Source organism: Hyla sarda, chromosome 9 (assembly GCF_029499605.1).
Source record: "Hyla sarda isolate aHylSar1 chromosome 9, aHylSar1.hap1, whole genome shotgun sequence".
Classification (NCBI taxonomy): domain Eukaryota; kingdom Metazoa; phylum Chordata; class Amphibia; order Anura; family Hylidae; genus Hyla; species Hyla sarda.
The window spans coordinates 171,649,059-171,671,203 of NC_079197.1; the positions used below are offsets into that span (position 1 = coordinate 171,649,059).

At 45.0% G+C, this 22,145-nt stretch overlaps 1 protein-coding gene across 5 annotated transcripts in view; it reads left to right on the forward strand.

The window, feature by feature from the left end:
* RGL2 (ral guanine nucleotide dissociation stimulator like 2) overlaps positions 1 to 22,067 on the forward strand; it is a 35,964-nt gene extending 13,897 nt beyond the window's left edge. For 4 of the 5 annotated variants that reach the window (XM_056540400.1, XM_056540403.1, XM_056540401.1 and 1 more), the window contains 14 exons: positions 3,988 to 4,047; positions 4,848 to 5,136; positions 6,305 to 6,523; positions 8,823 to 8,926; positions 9,359 to 9,443; positions 9,537 to 9,602; positions 9,729 to 9,803; positions 12,240 to 12,272; positions 12,661 to 12,782; positions 15,454 to 15,543; positions 15,639 to 15,735; positions 17,091 to 17,357; positions 19,117 to 19,225; positions 21,485 to 21,999. In XM_056540400.1, coding sequence (XP_056396375.1) covers positions 3,988 to 4,047; positions 4,848 to 5,136; positions 6,305 to 6,523; positions 8,823 to 8,926; positions 9,359 to 9,443; positions 9,537 to 9,602; positions 9,729 to 9,803; positions 12,240 to 12,272; positions 12,661 to 12,782; positions 15,454 to 15,543; positions 15,639 to 15,735; positions 17,091 to 17,357; positions 19,117 to 19,225; positions 21,485 to 21,678 — 1,810 coding nt within the window. In that variant the 3' untranslated portion in view covers positions 21,679 to 21,999. Of the gene's footprint in view, positions 1 to 3,987; positions 4,048 to 4,847; positions 5,137 to 6,304; positions 6,524 to 8,822; positions 8,927 to 9,358; positions 9,444 to 9,536; positions 9,603 to 9,728; positions 9,804 to 12,239; positions 12,273 to 12,660; positions 12,783 to 15,453; positions 15,544 to 15,638; positions 15,736 to 17,090; positions 17,358 to 19,116; positions 19,226 to 21,484 lie in introns of all 5 variants that reach the window. The other variant, XM_056540405.1, reaches the window with a different exon arrangement.
* The last annotated feature ends 78 nt before the right edge of the window (positions 22,068 to 22,145 follow it).

Genomic DNA, 22,145 nt, shown 5'->3' on the forward strand with positions numbered 1-22,145 from the left:
GTGGTTGTGATTCTATTCTATAGTGTCAGTAATCGTGTCCTGTGGTTGTGATCCTATTCTATAGTGTCAGTAATCGTGTCCTGTGGTTGTGATCCTATTCTATAGTGTCAGTAATCGTGTTCTGTGGTTCTGATCCTATTCTATAGTGTCAGTAATCGTGTCCTGTGGTATTGATCCTATTCTATAGTGTCAGTAATAATGTCCTGTGGTTGTGATCCTATTCTATAGTGCCAGTAATCGTGTCCTGTGGTTGTGATTCTATTCTATAGTGTCAGTAATCGTGTCCTGTGGTTGTGATCCTATTCTATGGTGTCAGTAATCGTGTCCTGTGGTTGTGATCCTATTCCATAATGTCAGTAATCGTGTCCTGTGGTTGTGATCCTATTCTATAGTGTCAGTAATCGTGTCCTGTGGTTGTGATCCTATTCTATAGTGTCAGTAATCGTGTCCTGTGGTTGTGATCCTATTCTATAGTGTCAGTAATCGTGTCCTGTGGTTCTGATCCTATTCTATAGTGTCAGTAATCGTGTCCTGTGGTTGTGATTCTATTCTATAGTGTCAGTAATCGTGTCCTGTGGTTGTGATTCTATTCTATAGTGTCAGTAATCGTGTCCTGTGGTTGTGATCCTATTCCATAGTGTCAGTAATCGTGTCCTGTGGTTGTGATCCTATTCCATAATGTCAGTAATCGTGTCCTGTGGTTGTGATCCTATTCTATAGTGTCAGTAATCGTGTCCTGTGGTTGTCATCCTATTCTATGGTGTCAGTAATCGTGTCCTGTGGTTGTGATCCTATTCTATAGTGTCAGTAATCGTGTCCTGTGGTTGTGATTCTATTCTATAGTGTCAGTAATCGTGTCCTGTGGTTGTGATTCTATTCTATAGTGTCAGTAATCGTGTCCTGTGGTTGTGATCCTATTCTATAGTGTCAGTAATCGTGTCCTGTGGTTGTGATCCTATTCTATAGTGTCAGTAATCGTGTCCTGTGGTTGTGATTCTATTCTATAGTGTCAGTAATCGTGTCCTGTGGTTGTGATCCTATTCTATAGTGTCAGTAATCGTGTCCTGTGGTTGTGATCCTATTCTATAGTGTCAGTAATCGTGTCCTGTGGTTGTGATCCTATTCTATAGTGTCAGTAATCGTGTCCTGTGGTTGTGATCCTATTCTATAGTGTCAGTAATCGTGTCCTGTGGTTGTGATCCTATTCTATAGTGTCAGTAATCGTGTCCTGTGGTTATTATTCTATTCTATAGTGTCAGTAATCGTGTCCTGTGGTTGTGATCCTATTCTATAGTGTCAGTAGTCGTGTCCTGTGGTTGTGATCCTATTCTATGGTGTCAGTAATCGTGTCCTGTGGTTGTGATTCTATTCTATAGTGTCAGTAATCGTGTCCTGTGGTTGTGATCCTATTCTATGGTGTCAGTAATCGTGTCCTGTGGTTGTGATCCTATTCTATGGTGTCAGTAATCGTGTCCTGTGGTTGTGATCCTATTCTATAGTGTCAGTAATCGTGTCCTGTGGTTGTGATCCTATTCTATAGTGTCAGTAATCGTGTCCTGTGGTTGTGATCCTATTCTATAGTGTCAGTAATCGTGTCCTGTGGTTGTGATTCTATTCTATAGTGTCAGTAATCGTGTCCTGTGGTTGTGATCCTATTCTATAGTGTCAGTAATCGTGTCCTGTGGTTGTGATCCTATTCTATAGTGTCAGTAATCGTGTCCTGTGGTTGTGATCCTATTCTATAGTGTCAGTAATCGTGTCCTGTGGTTGTGATCCTATTCTATAGTGTCAGTAATCGTGTCCTGTGGTTGTGATCCTATTCTATAGTGTCAGTAATCGTGTCCTGTGGTTGTGATCCTATTCTATAGTGTCAGTAATCGTGTCCTGTGGTTGTGATCCTATTCTATAGTGTCAGTAATCGTGTCCTGTGGTTGTGATCCTATTCTATAGTGTCAGTAATCGTGTCCTGTGGTTGTGATCCTATTCTATAGTGTCAGTAATCGTGTCCTGTGGTTGTGATCCTATTCTATAGTGTCAGTAATCGTGTCCTGTGGTTGTGATCCTATTCTATAGTGTCAGTAATCGTGTCCTGTGGTTGTGATCCTATTCTATAGTGTCAATAATCGTGTCCTGTGGTTGTGATCCTATTCTATAGTGTCAGTAATCGTGTCCTGTGGTTGTGATCCTATTCTATAGTGTCAGTAATCGTGTCCTGTGGTTGTGATTCTATTCTATAGTGTCAGTAATCGTGTCCTGTGGTTGTGATCCTATTCTATAGTGTCAGTAATCGTGTCCTGTGGTATTGATCCTATTCTATAGTGTCAGTAATCGTGTCCTGTGGTTGTGATCCGATTCTATAGTGTCAGTAATTGTGTCCTGTGGTTGTGATCCTATTCTATAGTGTCAGTAATCGTGTCCTGTGGTTGTGATCCTATTCTATAGTGTCAGTAATCGTGTCCTGTGGTTGTGATCCTATTCTATAGTGTCAGTAATCGTGTCCTGTGGTTGTGATCCTATTCTATAGTGTCAGTAATCGTGTCCTGTGGTTGTGATTCTATTCTATGGTGTCAGTAATCGTGTCCTGTGGTTGTGATCCTATTCTATAGTGTCAGTAATCGTGTCCTGTGGTTGTGATTCTATTCTATAGTGTCAGTAATCGTGTCCTGTGGTTGTGATCATATTCTATAGTGTCAGTAATCGTGTCCTGTGGTTGTGATCCTATTCTATGGTGTCAGTAATCGTGTCCTGTGGTTGTGATTCTATTCTATAGTGTCAGTAATCGTGTCCTGTGGTTGTGATCCTATTCTATAGTGTCAGTAATCGTGTCCTGTGGTTGTGATCCTATTCTATAGTGTCAGTAATCGTGTCCTGTGGTTGTGATCCTATTCTATGGTGTCAGTAATTGTGTCCTGTGGTTGTGATCCTATTCTATAGTGTCAGTAATCGTGTCCTGTGGTTGTGATCCTATTCTATAGTGTCAGTAATCGTGTCCTGTGGTTGTGATCCTATTCTATAGTGTCAGTAATCGTGTCCTGTGGTTGTGATCCTATTCTATAGTGTCAGTAATCGTGTCCTGTGGTTGTGATCCTATTCTATAGTGTCAGTAATCGTGTCCTGTGGATGTGATCATATTCTATGGTGTCAGTAATCGTATCCTGTGGTTGTGATCCTATTCTATGGTGTCAGTAATAGTGTCCTGTGGTTGTGATCCTATTCTATGGTGTCAGTAATCGTGTCCTGTGGTTGTGATTCTATTCTATGGTGTCAGTAATCGTGTCCTGTGGTTGTGATCCTATTCTATAGTGTCAGTAATCGTGTCCTGTGGTTGTGATCCTATTCTATAGTGTCAGTAATCGTGTCCTGTGGTTGTGATCCTATTCTATAGTGTCAGTAATCGTGTCCTGTGGTTGTGATCCTATTCTATAGTGTCAGTAATCGGGTCCTGTGGTTGTGATCCTATTCTATAGTGTCAGTAATCGTGTCCTGTGGTTGTGATCCTATTCTATAGTGTCAGTAATCGTGTCCTGTGGTTGTGATCCTATTCTATAGTGTCAGTAATCGGGTCCTGTGGTTGTGATCCTATTCTATAGTGTCAATAATCGTGTCCTGTGGTTGTGATCCTATTCTATAGTGTCAGTAATCGTGTCCTGTGGTTGTGATCCTATTCTATAGTGTCAGTAATCGTGTCCTGTGGTTGTGATTCTATTCTATAGTGTCAGTAATCGTGTCCTGTGGTTGTGATCCTATTCTATAGTGTCAGTAATCGTGTCCTGTGGTTGTGATTCTATTCTATAGTGTCAGTAATCGTGTCCTGTGGTTGTGATCCTATTCTATAGTGTCAATAATCGTGTCCTGTGGTTGTGATCCTATTCTATAGTGTCAGTAATCGTGTCCTGTGGTTGTGATCCTATTCTATGGTGTCAGTAATCGTGTCCTGTGGTTGTGATCCTATTCTATAGTGTCAGTAATCGTGTCCTGTGTTTTCAGGTTGCAGGAGGATAACTACACACAGACAGCTGGAAAGTCTTATGGAGGAAAGGATGATGAGTAAGTACGAAATGTATTTTCCTTTTTAGCCTTCTATTTATATGATCCAGCAGCACCTGTATCATCACTGTTCACTATAAACACCAGGGGTGCACAACCTTTCTTTAGTGTAAGTGCCACATTGTCAGACTGTATGACTATATAGCAGTATTTCCCAACCAGTGTGCCTCCAGCTGTTACAAAACTACTACGTCCTTGATAACACCTTTGTCTGTGTCAGGAACTGTCCAGATCAGGAGAGGTTTGCTATGGGGATTTGCTCCTGCTCTGGACAGTTCCTGACAGGTGGCAGCAGAGAGCACTGTGGTCAGACTGGAAAGAACTACCCAAATTCCTGTGGAGCATACAGCAGCTGATAAGTACTGGAAGGATTAAGATTTCTATATAGAAGAAATTTATAAATCTGTATAACTTTCTGGCACCTATTTATTTGAGGAAATTTTTTTCCCTCGGATAAGATGTCCGTGTGACGTCCCCCCCCCCAGGCGGGGGTCCTGCCTGGGGGGGGGGGACGTCACACGGAGGCAGAGTTGTGACGTCAAGATACTCCGGCCCCGTGGTCGGCACCCGGCAGTTTGTGAGCTGGCAGCGCAGCTCAAAGAAGTGGGTGCCGAATGCAAGATTGCGGGTTCCCCAGTGGCGGGACCCCCGCGGTCAGACATCTTATCCCCTAGTACCCCTTTAATGGGCATGACTTGTCTTTGTTTGTACCCCATAATTATAAGCGCTGCGGAATCTGTAGGCGCTATAAAAATAAATAAATAAATAATAATGACCTCACTGTAATGCTCTCTCCTCAGGATCAGCAGTCTCTTCTGCGCCTGGATGTCTCAGTATCCTGAGGACTTCATATCACTGGACTCTGCTATGAGGGAACAGCTGTCTCGCTGCTTCTTAAAACTTAAGAAATCAAATCTGGTAGCAAAACTACAGGAGGTCATTGCCGGGGAGAAGCCTGAGATACCGACTGGGTGGGAGAAGATTGAGGATACCCACTCGGTAGGAGAGGAGGACGAGCACTACGACCCTTTAGATATCCTGACATTCCAAGCCGTATACGTGGCGGAGCAACTGACCTGCCTGGAGGCTGTAAGTGTACAATTTGTGGAAACAATAGGACTAACCAGCATCCTGGCATTCTGGCGCAGTTTCCAAGCAAAATCTACATTAAATGATTAAAATTTACATTTTTTTTTGCTAATAAGGATTTCTGGTGAAGTATAACCATCCTTCTTAGGTTTTTAGAGTTTCACCCATAGGCCATGTTTACATGTACGTAATCTGCGTTTTCCAGGCGGACATTCCACACATTTGAATGTTCCGGCGGGCTAAGGAATGTTCTTTCTGCAGACGCCGGAATCCGGATTTCCACAGTAGTCGCATCTATCGTGGAAATTCTCTTGTGGGAACATAGCCATAGGCTAGGCTGAGCAGTGCTGAGCGGAGAAGAATGGGCTGCCCGATTATTTTAACAGTTGGTAGGGGTCTCAGCACCTGGACCCCCAAAAATCTAAACTTTTGAAATCACTATGGGGGATATTTATCAAAACCAGTCCAGAGGAAAATTGCCCATAGCAACCAATCAGATCGCTTCTTTCATTTTAAACAAGGCCTCTGCAAAAAGCAATCTGATTGGTTGCTATGGGCAACTCAGCAACCTTTCCTCTGGACAGGTCTTGATAAATCTCCCCCTTCGGGGGAGATTTATCAAAACCTGTCCAGAGGAAAGGTTGCCGAGTTGCCCATAGCAACCTATCAGCATGGAGTCTATGGGGGGGGGGGGATTTATTAAAACCTGTGCAGAGGAAACGTTGCCCATAGCAACCAATCAGATCACTTCTTTCATTTTAAACTAGGCCTCTGCAAAGTGAAAGAAGCGATCTGATTGGTTGCTATGGGCAACTGGGCAATTTTTTCCCCTGGACAAGTATTGGTAAATCTCCCCCATTGTACCTGTATGGGGGGCCCCTTCTGTCACCCCAAAAATCACACACAGGCTCTCCCAAATTATCAGGAGATATCGGAGCAACGAGTGACCTAAACTAATATTTACCGTCTAACACAGAAGACGTCATTGACTAAATTTGCAGAAATCACTGTAAAATTCTATTGCGTGAGCCTGTCCTTATAGGAGAAATCAGCACTGATGTATTATGAGATTGTGTCAGTTTTAGAATCATAAAATTTGATAAAATAATGACTTTATAGTCTTATTTCTAATGTATATTCTTGTAATTAAATTTTTTTTCTCTTGCAGTCTCTCTTCCTAAGAGTCGTCCCATATGAGTGCCTGGGGTCTGTATGGTCTCGAAGAGACAGGGGAGGCGAGCACTGTGACCGATGTCACTCTGTCAGGGAGACCGTCCGCCATTTTAACCGCCTGTCGGGGGCCGTGACATCATCCTGTGTCCAAGACCCACAACTGAAGCCGCAACAAAGGGCTCGGGTTATTGAGAAGTGGGTGAAGGTGGCCGAGGTGAGAGGGAAATATTCGTCATATAACCGAGCAGTAATGGCAGTGTAGTGCCGGGTGAGGCAATAATGCTACAGGGTCTGGTGGTATTAACCCTTGATTTGTCGTGATGCCAGGGTGCGGTTGTTTTGTATAGAAGGCCCTGCCAACAACCGGTCCATCACGTGACCTAGGTAGGTCCTATACATTTATACACTATACAGAAATACATTTATATGAGGCGACCGAGGGGCAAGCTCTGCAGGAGAGCCCTGTGGAATGGAGGGACTCTAGCTGAGGGGACTTTAGACAGGGACAGGACAAGGTCCTGTACCAGGACACCACATCAGATTCTAGATTGTGACATATTCTGGATTATCGGATGGCCATAGATAAAGTTATAAATCCTGCATCGGCTCTAGCACTTTGCTTAGTATCTTGTGCCGTAAATTTCCCGAAAATCATCAAAGGGGTTATCCAGGAAAAACTTTTTTTTATAAATCAACTGGCTCCAGAAAGTTAAAGGGGTACTCCGGTGGAAAACTTATCATTTTTTTCCCTAAATCAACTGGTGCCAGAAAGTTAAACATATTTGTAAATCCCTTCTATAAAAAAAAATCTTAATCCTTCCAGTCCTTATTAGCTGCTGAATACTACAGAGGAAATTATTTTCTTTTTGGAACACAGTGCTCTCTGCTGACATCTCTGTCCATTTTAGGAACTGTCCAGAGCAGCATATGTTTTCTATGGGGATTTTCTCCTACTCTGGACAGTTGTTAAAATGGACAGAGGTGTCAGCAGAGAGCACTGTGGTCATCATGTCAGCAGCGAGCTCTGTGTTCCAAAAAGAAAAGAATTTCCTCTGTAGTATTCAGCAGCTAATAACTATTGGAAGGATTAAGATTTTTTTAATAGAAGTAATTTACAAATCTGTTTAACTTTCTGGAGCCAGTTGATATATATAAAAAAGGTTTTGCTGGGAATACCCCTTAAACTTTCTGGCACCAGTTGATTAAAAAAAAATATAACATTTCCACCGGAGTAGCTCTTTAAACAGATTTGTAAATTATTTCTATTAAAAAATCTTAATGCTTTCAGTACTTATGTGCTGCTGAAGTTGAGTTGTTCTTTTCTGTCTAAGTGCTCTCTGACACCTGTCTCGGGAACTATCCAGAGTTGAAGCAAATTCCCATAGCAAACCTCTTCTACTCTGTGCAGTTCCCGAGACAAACAGAGATGTCAGCAGAGAGCACTGTTGCCAGACAGAAAAGAACGACTCAACTTCAGCAGCTGATAGTTATTGGTAGGATTAAGATTTTTTTAATAGAAGTAATTTACAAATCTGTTTAACTTTCTCGAGCCAGTTGATATAAAAAAAAGTTTTCCTGGAATATCCCTTTAACCGTCCGGGCTCATAGGGGGAGATTTATCAAAACCCGTCCAGAGGAAACGTTGCAGAGTTGCCCATAGCAACCAATCATATCGCCTTGTTAAAAATGAAAGAAGTGCTCTGATTGGTTGCTATGTACAACATTTCTTTTGCACAGGTTTTTAAAGGGGCATTCCTGGAAAAAACTTTTTTTTTTCTTTAACATCAACTGGCCCCAGAAAGTTAAACAGATTTGTAGATTACTTGTATTAAAAAATCTTAATCCTTCCAATAATTATCAGCTGCTGAAGTTGAGTTGTTCTTTTCTTTCTGACAACAGTGCTCTCTGCTGACATCTCTGCCTGTCTCGGGAACTGCACAGAGTAGAAGAGGTTTGCTATGGGGATTTGCTTCTACTCTGGACAGTTCCCGAGACAGGTGTCAGCAGAGAGCACTTAGACAGAAAAGAACAACTCAACTTCAGCAGCTCATAAATACTGAAAGGATTAAGATTTTAAAATAGAAGTAATTTACAAATCTGTTTAACTTTCTGGAGCCAGTTGATATACATATGTATAAAAAGTTTTTCCTGGATAATCCCTTTAATAAATCTCCCCCATAGACTCCATGCTGATTGGTTGCTATGGGCAACTCGCCAACTTTTCCTCTGGACAGGTTTTGATAAATCTCCCCCTTCGGGGGAGATTTATCAAAACCTGTCCAGAGGAAATGTTGCGGAGTTGCCCATAGCAACCAATCAGATCGCTTCTTTCATTTTTTTTGAAAAGGCCTCTGAAAAATGAAAGAAGCGATCTGATTGGTTGCTTTGGGCAATACAGCATCTGCTCTTCCCATAGATTCCACCGCAGCTCTATTCTGATTTATAGGAGAAAAACATTTTTTTGTGTTTTTTTGGGATCTATCCTCAATGTTACTCACGTGTCTTTTCTATAGGAATGTTGGAACCTCAGGAACTTCTCCTCGGTTTACGCCATTCTCTCGGCTTTACAAAGTACATCCGTGCACCGGCTGAAGAGAGTATGGGCAGAGACATCCAGGTAAAGGGGCATCAGGGCGTCTTCTAGCCGGACACAGAATTGTTTTGTGTGCGGCCATCTTTTTTTTTTTTTTTAAAGGGTTACTCCGCTCCCCAGCATCCAGAACATTGAGTTCCAAATTGCTGTGTATGGGCTTCCGTATTCACGCCCGCCCCCTCGTGAAGTCACGTCCCGCCCCCTCAATGAAAGTCTATGGGAAGGGGGAGCGACAGCCGTCACGCCACCTCCCATAGACTTGCATTGAGGGGGCGGGACGTGACTTCACGAGGGGGTGGGCATGAACACGAAAGCCCGCACTGTGTGCCTCCAGCTGTTGCAAACTACAACCCCCAGCATGCCCGGACAGCCGAGGGCAACAGCTGGAGGCACAATGGTTGGAAAATACTGATCTAGATAAAGCGTGAGATATTTATGAGTCCTGATGTCACACAGGGAAGCCCAGCGCAGTTACCAAGAAATGAGCGAGGTGTTTTCTGAGAAGGACAACTACGCCCGGATGAGGGACCTGCTCTTCCAGGTGAGAGGATGACCCCCCACCCCCCCCCCCCTCCAAGTCCTTGTGTCATCTGCTGCTATAACAATTATTTCTATAATCCAACATCTTGTTTAGTCTCAGGATGCAACTGATGTTACCCTCAAAAAACACAACCCCCGCCCCAGAGACCCCAGAGCCACGGTAAGAGACATCATATCGAAAAAAATGGGGGACTGTCCCTGTGTAGAGTCACCCACACCCAATTTTTGGTCTTGGTTACCATGCTTTTTGGGTAAAACCTTGTGACGCTGTCTTCCTACGTTACAGGGGGTCATCCCGTACCTCGGAGTCTTCCTCACTGACCTGGTCATGCTGGACTCTGCCATCCGGGATCAGCTGGAGGTAAGTCAATATTTCATAAATGATATGCTCCAATGGTGTAAATAGAGTGGAGGGGGCCCAAAGCAAAGGTTGAAAGGTGTCCCTATTATGGTTCTGATTTTGCCCTCCAAGACAGAAGGGTCTGGTTTCTATTTCTTTTTGCTTTCCATGACCCAGTGGTCAATGCCCTCCTCGGTAAGTTTGTTGACAATGCAGATAATTGGAGAGAGGTGTTAGTACCAACCAAGATGGAGCCCCCCCCCTCCCTCCCTCAGAGGGTCCATAGCAGCCGCATGGTCTCCCACTATGATACCTACACCCTTGAAATGATCAGATGCCACAGTGTACTTTTATTGCTTGTGGTGTGTCCTCGGAATCAGTGGTTCCCAACCTTTCTTTACCCCAGTACCCCTCGGTAGCTCATTTCCATAAAATGTACCCCCCATATTAATGACATATTTATAATGAATATATTTCTTTGCTCCATATACTCTCCACATATACTCACCCCTGCTCTTCTCCCTAACTCTTCAGATCAGTTGTCCTCTAAGGTTTCTCCTGCCAAAGAGTTGATTCAACAGAGCCTGCTATACAAACATTTTAGGCTCCTTTCTCCAGTACAACACGTCCACCTCTTTACAAACTCCCTATGTGTATTGACCCACACAGTAATAGTGCCCCCTTTGTGCCGCTATAGAGTAATAGGCTCCATCAGTGCTCCCTTATAGTTGTAGGCCCTTACACTGCCCCCATATAGTTGTAGGCTCCCACACTGACCCCATATAGTTGTAGGCTCCCACACTGACCCCATATAGTTGTAGGCCCTCACACTGCCCCCATATAGTTGTATGCTCCCACACGGCCCGCATATAGTTGTATGCTCCCACACGGCCCCCATATAGTTGTAGCCTCCCACACGGCCCCCATATAGTTGTAGGCCCTCACACTGCCCCCATATAGTTGTATGCTCCCACATGGCCCCCATATAGTTGTAGGCTCCCACACTGACCCCATATAGTTGTAGGCTCCCACACTGACCCCATATAGTTGTAGGCCCCCACACTGACCCCATATAGTTGTAGGCCCTCACACTGCCCCCATATAGTTGTATGCTCCCACACGGCCCCCATATAGTTGTAGGCTCCCATACTGACCCCATATAGTTGTAGGCTCCCACATTGACCCCATATAGTTGTAGGCTCCCACACTGACCCCATATAGTTGTAGGCCCTCACACTGCCCCCATATAGTTGTATGCTCCCACACGGCCCCCATATAGTTGTAGGCTCCCATACTGACCCCATATAGTTATAGGCTCCCACATTGACCCCATATAGTTGTAGGCTCCCACACTGACCCCATATAGTTGTAGGCCCCATTCTGTACCCATATTGTCTTAGGGTGCGTTCACACAGAGTAAATCAAGAGGAATTTACTCGAGTAATTCCTCTTGAATTCTCCGCTCCAAATTAATTCACATCTCCTCTGCCCATTGACTTTAATGTTTTTTCCACTGTCCTGTTCACACTGCGGAAATTCTGCTAGCGGAATTCAGACGCTGAATTCCATTCCGCTAGAAGAATGAGCATGTTCATTCTTCAAGCGGAATCCGCTATCAGAAATCAATAGAAGTCAATGTTAAAAAAAAAAATATTTCGCCCATCGTTTTTTAGCGCGGAAATGGCTGAAAAACCCTTCACTTCTTTCTCCCCCATTTCCGCGCGCAATTCCACGTGAAAAAAATAAAATAAAATTCTGCCCATATTTTCGGCGTGAATTCCTCTTGAATTACTCCTCCATACTGCCCTGTTTTAGTGCTCCACTGCTCCTTCGGTCCAGGGACCTACTTCTATGGCCCATAGCAGTAGGTCCCTGGTCTATAGAAGTGGAAACCGAATTTGACGCAGTGGTTATTGTACACAGCAGCGTCCTCTGTTGTTCTCCTGTTTTGCTGCTCAAAGGAGCGACGTCAGATAATACCAGCAGCCACTGCTCACTTCTCTTAGGGTACGTTCACACTGCGTAATTCCCACGGAATTCCACGAGCGGAATTACGTGCTGTAAACATTACCATCAGTTTGAATGGGTCTTCCTCGAGACTTGTTCACACTGAGGAATTTCAGCGGCGGACAATTGTTCTGCGCAAAGAATGAACAAGTTCATTCTTTGCACGGAAGACCGCGAGCCCTGCATAGCCGTATATGGTGACGGCGCAGTGCCGCATGGTCCTACCGTCGATAAGTTTTCGTCGGCGGCCACCAGATGGAATCTCCGCTCGCAGAATTCTGCCAGTGGAGATCGCAGCAGTGACCAGTGACTGGGGCCACCATTGCAGATTTTTTTGTATACTCCCAGGAGAACTGCTACGTACCCCTGGTTGGGAACCACTGCTCCAGATTATACAACAAGATGCCATAAAGCTTCATGAATTTTCCTGTTGTTTTTTTTTTTTTTTAGAACGGTTACCTGAACTTTGAGAAGCGCAGAAAGGTGAGTGCATAGACTGATACTGTAGACAAATGTGCAACCAAAGCAGCTGACTATGTTATGCCTGCTGCAGGATCCGCAGGGGCGGGATCCTTGTGCCATGCTCCACCCCTTAATGAAAGTAAATTAAAAAATATCAGATTATCTGTGCTTTTGTTTTATTTTAGATTAAAGAAACCCTATAGATGTGTAATTTGGAGATTCTGGTACCCAATTTTATAGTTCTATATCAGGGTCCCTATCTACCAATTATATTATTAGTGTCATTCTGTATAACACAAGGACCTCTGGGCCTCCTCAGGGACAAGGACCTGGTGCCACCTCTAGGGGGCCCAATGAATAATTCTGGAATTGTCCCCCCCCCCCCCTAATCCTTCTTATTTTTGTACAGGAGTTTGAGTCACTCTCTCAGATCCGTATTCTGCAAACTGTGTGCCTGGGATATCGATTCAGGTCGGATCGGCACTTCGTTGGCTGGTTCCAGCGATTGCGTCTGATCAGCGAGGATGAGGGGTAAATATGAAGACAAATCTGTGGCCAATGTTTGTAGTCCATAGCGCAGAGAGTCTTCTAGGCCAGGTGGTCTCCAAACTGTGGACCGCCAGCTGTTGTAGAACTACAACTCCCAGCATGCCCGGACAGCCGTTGGCTGTCCGGGCATACTGGGAGTTGTAGTTCTGCAACAGCTGGGAGGTCCACAGTTTTGGTGACCATAGTTCAAGGCCAAAAGTTGCTCTTTAGTGCCACCTATTGTTTGTTGCAACTTTACAGCGCACTATGGGGGGACATTTATCATCGCTGTCTTTGAAAAGTGAGTTTTCAAGTAATTTTTTTTTCCTTGGTTTTGCCTATGTGTGACATATTTATCATACTATTGATACATTTGGCGCACATAAGCAAAAAAAATCACTTCAGAACACCACTTTGTATGATTCCTCCTCTTCTCTGCCACTTTTTTTTATCAGAACGTCCGTTTTTAACACACGTGTTTGTTATATTTTTTTGCATATTTATTTTTACATTTTTTTCACTTTTTTTTTTATATATATACACAGTACAGACCAAAAGTTTGGACACCTTCTCATTCAGAGTTTTCTTTATTTTCATGACTATGATAATTGTAGATTCACACTGAAGGCATCAAAACTATGAAGTAACACATGTGGAATTATAGACATAACAAAAAAGTGTGAAACAACTGATAATATGTCATATTGTAGGTTCTTCCTTTTGCTTTGATTACTGCTTTGCACACTCTTGGCATTCTCTTGATGAACTTTGAGAGGTAGTCACCTGAAATGGTCTTCCAACAGTCATGAAGGAGTTCCCATGATGCTTAGCACTTGTTGGCCCTTTTGCCTTCATTGGGTTCAGGTCCGGTGACTGTGGAGGCCAGGTCATCTGGCGCAGCACCCATCACTCTCCTTCTTGGTCAAATAGCCCTTACACAGCCTGGAGGTGTTTGCGGTCATTGTCCTCTTGAAAAATAAATGATGGTCCAACTAAACGCAAACCGGATGGAATAGCAGCCGCTGCAAGATGCTGTGGTAGACATGCTGGTTCAGAAGGCCTTCAATTTTGAATAAATCCACAACAGTGTCACCAGCAAAGGCCCCCCCCCCCCCCCATCACACCTCCTCCTCCACACCTTCACACCTCCTCCTCCACACCATCACACCTCCTCGCCCACACCATCACACCTCCTCCTCCATGCTTCACGGTGGGAACCAGGCATGTAGAGTCCATCCGTTCACCTTTTCTGCGTTGCACAAATACACGGTGGTTGGAACCAAAGATCTCAAATTTGGACTCATCAGACCAAAGCACAGATTTCCACTGGTCTAATGTCCATTCCTTGTGTTCTTTAGCCCAAACAAGTCTCTTCTGCTTGTTGCCTGTCCTTAGCAGTGGTTTCCTAGCAGATATTCTACCATGAAGGCCTGATTCACACAGTCTCCTCTTAACAGTTGTTCTAGAGATGTGTCTGCTCTAGAACTCTGTGCGGCATTGACCTGGTCTCTAATCTGAGCTGCTGTTAACCTGCGATTTCTGAGATTGCTGGTGACTCGGATGAACTTATCCTCCGCAGCAGAGGTGACTCTTGGTCTTCCTTTCCTGGGGCGCTCCGCATGCCAGACAGTTTCTTTGTAGCTCTTGATGGTTTTTGGGACTGCACTTGGGGACACTTTCCACCTAGAATATGACAGATTTTCAGTTGTTTCACAATTTTTTATTAGGTCTATAATTCCATATGTATTAATTCCTAGTTTTGATGCCTTCAGTGTGAATCTACAATTTCATAAAGAAAACTCTTTGAATGAGAAGGTGTCCAAACTTTTGGTCTGTACTGTATATAAACCGTGCAGTACACGTCTGTACTGCACTGTATTATGCCTATGCTTATCAAAGTTACACTGATAGACATAGTACAGATAATCAGACACTGCCTTAGACAGATCAGCTTCTGTAGCCATGAAGGTTGCCATGGCTACCATCGGCGCCCTGTGATCACTTTGCAGGATGCCAATGAAGAGCAGAGGGAGCCCCCTCCCGCTGTCACCCTATAGATGCTACGGTTACACTGACCACAGCATCTATAGCACGTGCCCTACAGTAGTAGGTTGAAGTGGACAGAGCGAGTGCCATGATTTAATATTCCCCACCGGGAGCTGCGATTGGTCGGTCCCGACCAATCACAGCTCAGGGCAGGGAATATTAAATAACGGGGGGTGGGGATGAAATGAAAGCTGATGTTACCTTTAGCAATTTTAGATGACCTGGCACATCCCGAGAGGGTAACATGTTAAGAATGCTGTCCAAAGAAAGTTCTGTGAGCAAAGTCTGGGCTGGCGTACATTTGCAGTGTTTCGGAGGGGTTTATGACTATTTGTGCGACATTTGCATTTGATAAATCTATTACCACGGTAAAGTGAAACCCGAAATTGACTTTTGTAAGATTGTTTGTAGCTTTTTGCTTACAGCTAAAAGTCGCAAGAAAAAAAATTCTTAGCCCCACGTGTGTCATTTCATGCACCAAATATAGGCAAAAAGATTCTGAATATAATTGCTAAATCTCCATCTATAACATTATGGTTCTCTCACCAAGGAGACACCTAGTCGTATAAATAGGGAAATGTCTGATTATTGAGCTGTAGCTCATGCAGGGGATGTGTTATCGTTGCAGTTACCGATTGTCATGCGAGATCGAGTCGACCCAAGATACAAGTGTGACCACACCAGTGAAGCCTACAGTGATCATCACACACTGCACAGAGTGAGGACAAATCCAGTTCACTAACATGAATAAATGGCAGCACGTTATCAAACTACGCATGTCATGCTGACCCTGTTCTGGTTCTCTCCACTCAGCCTTTTGGCCTCCATTGCTGCACCTTTTGGACCCGGCATGCACCTGGTGTCTTGGGATTCACCCTGCGAGCGACTGATGGCGCCAGGCCTGGCTACGGTATGGACACTGTCTATTATATGATCACGCTGGGAGGATCTTTGCTTTCCCTGACCCATTGGTTAATACCTTCCTCCATTAAAGGAAAACAGTCATCCCATTCACCCACACTAAACCCAATACATCGGGTTATGGTGCGCGTGAACAGGAGACCGAGGCTGGGGTCTTTGACTTCTATACATACCATGACTAAGGGCTCAACAGCCCGAAACGCGTAGGCGACTGTCTCCTGAACTACTTGTTATTCGGCATATTGAATAAAGCACTGGATTTTACCTGCTTCTATTGTGCCGGACCTCATCTATTGTTTACCTTTAGTCTGGCGCCTGGTCCCTCTGAAGATCCTCTTCTGTCTTCGGTGAATTGCACGCTGGAGACAGGCCTGTCGGCTGGATTTGAATATTCATGGTCACTGGTCACGTGAGCACTAAGTAGGCACAAGCGTGCACGTAACCAGCGACCATGAATATTTAAATTCAGCCGGCGGGCCTGTCTCCAGCGTGCAATTCACCAAAGACATAAGAGGATCTTCAGAGGGACCGCAGGTATGTATATAAGTCAGAGACCCCGCATTGGTCTCTTGTTCACCTGCACTATTGCCCGGTGCATTGGGTTTAGTGTGGGTGAACGGGTGACAGTTTTCCTTTAATTTGTTGACAATGTGGATAAAAGGAGTTAATCTGGGGCACTGAACATAGTGAAAAGAGTTCCTTTTGTAGTGCATACAGCCATGGAGGACATATGGGATAAGTGTGGCCCAGAGGATATCCATGCCTTCTTCCTATTTTAATTATGGGGCCTGTCAGACGTATGCTATTGTCCCCAAAGCCTTGACTAAGACGAGTTGACTTCTGAACTCTGGAACACTTGAGGCCTACTTTCATGAGGTACAAAAGCAGAAGACAGCAGCTGGGGATCTCAACCTGATTGACTAAGGACTGTTGCTGTGGCTACTCACTAGTTCTTTACAGAGGAAAACCATTTAACTCTTTCAGGAGCACACAGGCACAGAAGCAGTAAATGCTGTAAAATACAAAAAGAAATTTGTACCTCAGAACACATAAAAACTCAAATTAGGATCAGAGATTGGCACCTTGGGGGTAAAGCAGTGTTACCCAACTGCATGTAATGCCCTAACAGCCAAAGTTGTGGTGCCACAGGTTGGAGAACACAGGTGTAGAGGCTGCAAAACTGGTGCAAAGGAAAATAGATTAATTTTCCCTCATTGGACAGGAAAATTAAACTTGTGTGGTATTACAGAGTGTCATGAAGACGTGTGGAGACCTATGGGACAATGATGCTCCACTGAAAATTGGTATTGAATCACTTTGTCTTTCACTTTTTCTTGCTAACAGCACCAGAAGAGCCCTTCAGTCGGAGAGCTGGATATGCAAGGCTCCCCCAAACCAGCGCACAAAGGTTTCCTGACCTCGGCTTGCAAGGTGCGGACACACAGACGTTCTGCATCCTGCGGCAGTCCTCTGAATGTAACCATGCAGCCCAGCACGTCTTCTGAGAGCCTCGGTGAGCCTGGGAAATTCCCTGACCCTGCCGCAGATTTCCGTATCATTCGTGCTCGTGTGGAGCCAGCAGAGGAGAACAGTGTGTACAAGAGCGTGCGGGTGAGAAGACACAGTCATGGTGTACAGGGTCTTCTATCCCATCATCATCCCTGGGTGCAGGGTCTTCTATCCCATCATCATCCCTGGGTGCAGGGTCTTCTATCCCATCATCATCCCTGGGTGCCGGGTCTTCTATCCCATCATCACTGGGTGCCGGGTCTTCTATCCCATCATCACTGGGTGCCGGGTCTTCTATCCCATCATCACTGGGTGCCGGGTCTTCTATCCCATCATCATCACTGGGTGCCGGGTCTTCTATATCATCATCATCACAGGGTGCAGGGTCTTCTATATCATCATCACTGGGTGCAGCAGGGTCTTCTATATCATCATCACTGGGTGCAGCAGGGTCTTCTATATCATCATCACTGGGTGCAGCAGGGTCTTCTATATCATCATCACTGGGTGCCGGGTCTTCTATATCATCATCACTGGGTGCCGGGTCTTCTATATCATCATCACTGGGTGCCGGGTCTTCTATATCATCATCACTGGGTGCCGGGTCTTCTATATCATCATCACTGGGTGCAGGGTCTTCTATCCCATCATCATCACTGGGTGCAGGGTCTTCTATCCCATCATCATCACTGGGTGCAGGGTCTTCTATATCATCATCACAGGGTGCAGGGTCTTCTATCCCATCATCATCACTGGGTGCAGGGTCTTCTATCCCATCATCATCACTGGGTGCAGGGTCTTCTATCCCATCATCATCACTGGGTGCAGGGTCTTCTATCCCATCATCATCACTGGGTGCAGGGTCTTCTATCCCATCATCATCACAGGGTGCAGGGTCTTCTATCCCATCATCATCACAGGGTGCAGGGTCTTCTATATCATCATCACTGGGTGCCGGGTCTTCTATATCATCATCACTGGGTGCAGGGTCTTCTATATCATCATCACTGGGTGCAGGGTTTTCTATCCCATCATCATCACTGGGTGCCGGGTCTTCTATATCATCATCACTGGGTGCAGCAGGGTCTTCTATATCATCATCACTGGGTGCAGCAGGGTCTTCTATATCATCACTGGGTGCAGCAGGGTCTTCTATATCATCATCACTGGGTGCAGGGTCTTCTATATCATCATCACTGGGTGCTGGGTCTTCTATATCATCATCACTGGGTGCTGGGTCTTCTATATCATCATCACTGGGTGCAGGGTCTTCTATATCATCATCACTGGGTGCCGGGTCTTCTATATCATCATCACTGGGTGCAGGGTCTTCTATATCATCATCACTGGGTGCAGCAGGGTCTTCTATATCATCACTGGGTGCAGGGTCTTCTATATCATCATCACTGGGTGCAGCAGGGTCTTCTATATCATCATCACAGGGTGCGGGGTCTTCTATATCATCATCACTGGGTGCAGGGTCTTCTATATCATCATCACTGGGTGCAGGGTCTTCTATATCATCATCACTGGGTGCAGGGTCTTCTATATCATCATCACTGGGTGCAGGGTCTTCTATATCATCATCACTGGGTGCAGCAGGGTCTTCTATATCATCACTGGGTGCAGGGTCTTCTATATCATCATCACTGGGTGCAGCAGGGTCTTCTATATCATCATCACAGGGTGCAGGGTCTTCTATATCATCATCACAGGGTGCAGGGTCTTCTATATCATCATCACAGGGTGCAGGGTCTTCTATATCATCATCACAGGGTGCGGGGTCTTCTATATCATCATCACTGGGTGCAGCAGGGTCTTCTGTTTCATGATCTATAACCTTTGTCATTTTGTGTCTTAGATCAATAGTCAGGAGAAAACTCCCACAGTGATCGACAGGATCATCCGGAAACATCACATGAGTCTGCAGGGGCGGCAGGAGCTTGTCCAGCTGTTACCTGGAAATAAAGGTGAGATCCCGGATGTGGAGCTGTATCCCGTATCTTACCATGGCGGTATTATAACAATCAAACCATGAAGCTTTAATGTTGTAAGAGCACAGAATCAGTACAACAGTAAGTAGAAGAGAATGGAATCAGTGGCCAATAAGGCCACATTAAAACCCAAAAACATGGGTACATCCAGACAATAGGCAAAAGTCATCAGGAATCAAACATATATAGAAGTGACAGACTGCAAGATAACAGTAACGAAAGGAAGGCGTGGCTAATTGGCTCCTCCCCCTCCGAGACAAATAGAGGCGACATGATAGTACAATGGTCCCTCAAGTTACAATATTAATCGGTTCCGGGACGACCATTGTATGTTGAGACCAGAACTCTATGGAAACCTGGTAATTGGTTCTGAAGCCCCAAAATGTCATCCAAAAATAGGAAAAAGTGAGGATTAAAGAAAAATAAGTAGATAACTTAGGCAAATCCTTACATATAAAAGTAATAAAGATCTGCTGGGAGCAGTAATCACTGTCTGTCAGTGTTTCCCTTCCAGGGTGCCTCCAGCTGTTGTAAAACTAAAACTCCCAGCATGCCTGGACAGCCAATGGCTGTCCAGGCATGCTGGGAGCTGTAGTTTTGCAACAGCTGGAGGCACCCGGGTTGGGAAAGACTGGTCTATATAGAGGACAGGAGCTTCTTCAGGGTCCTGTACAGTACACACAAAATGGAGCCGCCCTCACCTGGTGTCCAAAGGAGCAGCTAACCGTGGCACAGGTAAAGAGTACAGAACATGTAATACCTCCCTGTACTGTAGGGGGTGCTACCAGACACCAGTCAGTGCATACACTTCAGTAATACAGGTAAAGAGTACAGAACATGTAATACCTCCCTGTACTGTAGGGGGCGCTACCAGACACCAGTCAGTGCATACACTTCAGTAATACAGGTAAAGAGTACAGAACATGTAATACCTCCCTGTACTGTAGGGGGCGCTACCAGACACCAGTCAGTGCATACACTTCAGTAATACAGGTAAAGAGTACAGAACATGTAATACCTCCCTGTACTGTAGGGGGCGCTACCAGACACCAGTCAGTGCATATGCTTCAGTAATACAGGTGTAAATGCCCATTCTTATTGGTCGGTTCTTCTGGCCATTGACAGGTTTCACAGATCTGGACTGTCTGTAGCATTGTATGTTGAGTCTGGTTTCAAGTTATGATGGTCCAGAAAAGACCATTGTATGTTGAAAATATTGTATGTTGAGGCCATTGTAAGTTGAGGGATCACTGTATAGGGATAAAAAGTGACGGACATCCGTCAATAACTCGAAGAGATCCATGGCTACCAAACCAAGTTAAAACGCTCTACTGAGTCCTCTCTAATAGCCGTCAACTATTCATTCAACCTACCTTGGTGTTGTCATACCTGGAGCTCACATAACAGTGACATCACATACTGAGAAATCAGTGTGATGGGCAATGATCTGCTGATGTCCTGGCATCACGTAGATGTTTCTGTGACACTTATCTAACCAATGTACACACCAAGGCCCCTTTATGGCAGCAGGACCCCCCCTCTAATGGCAGTGGCCTCTATCAGTGTTTTTTTTAAACTAGGGTGCCTCCAGCTGTTGCAAAACTACAACATACATCTGTATGCAGTGAGCTCCCCCTAGTGGCAACTAAAAGGTAGCAGATAGAGATGAGCGAACTTACAGTAAATTAGATTCGTCACGAACTTCTCGGCTCGGCAGTTGATGACTTTTCCTGCATAAATTAGTTCAGCTTTCCGGTGCGCTGGAAAAGGTGGATACAGTCCTAGGAGACTCTTTCCTAGGGATGTATCCACCTTTTCCGGAGCACCTGAAGGCTGAACTAATTTACGCAGGAAAAGTCATCAACTGCCGAGCCAAGAAGTTCGTGACGAATCGAATTTACTGTAAGTTCGCTCATCTCTAGTAGCAGATATAAAAATGTTAGAGCAGCAGTGCTTTCCAACCACTGTGTCTCCAGCTGTTGCAAAACTACAACTCCCAGCATGCCCGGACAGCCAAAGGCTGTCCGGGCATGCTGGGAGTTGTAGTTTTGCAAACGCTGTAACCACCCTGATTAGAAAACACTGGTATACCATCTTTTTCTGCTAGAATAATGAATATTCTGCTTTATTGTGCAATACAATCACCTACTTCTATTTACTGTAATGGTGGCAGCTCTAGAACATTCTCCTAATGTTGCTCTTGAATAACCAAGATTATTTCCGATCCCCCCACAGAGCTGGTGATCCCCGGAACGGCCAACGTCTTCTACGCCATGAGCTCGGCCAGCTTGGACTTCCTGGTGCGTCCGCAGCATCAACCCAATCCGAGCCCTCAACCTGAATCCCGCCACCATCTGAAGGCGCAAATCCACGCCACCTACCCCAAAATCAAGGCCAAAGCTGGAGACTTTGCAAAATCCCTCTTTTAAAGTATCTACCAGTAGGACTGACGCTACATAAGACTTTGTATCATCCCGGGGAGGGGCTCAGTATTCATAGCTTCTGACTACCTGGACGCGACACTTCCCTCGCTGGGTGATGACTGTGGGGGATCGGCGATTGCACATTCTTAGTTCCGGCGTTACGCCATCGATGCCACCGTCTGTCTGACGCTGCAGGAACTGAAGCAATCCAGGAGTTATGTGGTGTCTGTGCCCCACAGCATCACTCCGGGGATGACTCCGCACGTAAAGGGGCTGCTTAGGCCTCCATACACTATCCTGAAACACTATGTATTGTATTGTATTTCTATATGTTATGTTTTATCTATGATATTATATTTAAACAAAAAAAAAAAAAACACAGGCTTGTGTGGTGAACTACATGTCCCATCCAGCTCTGCTAACCAGGCAGGACTGGAGGATTCATTGTTCTCAGACATAGACACAACATGGCG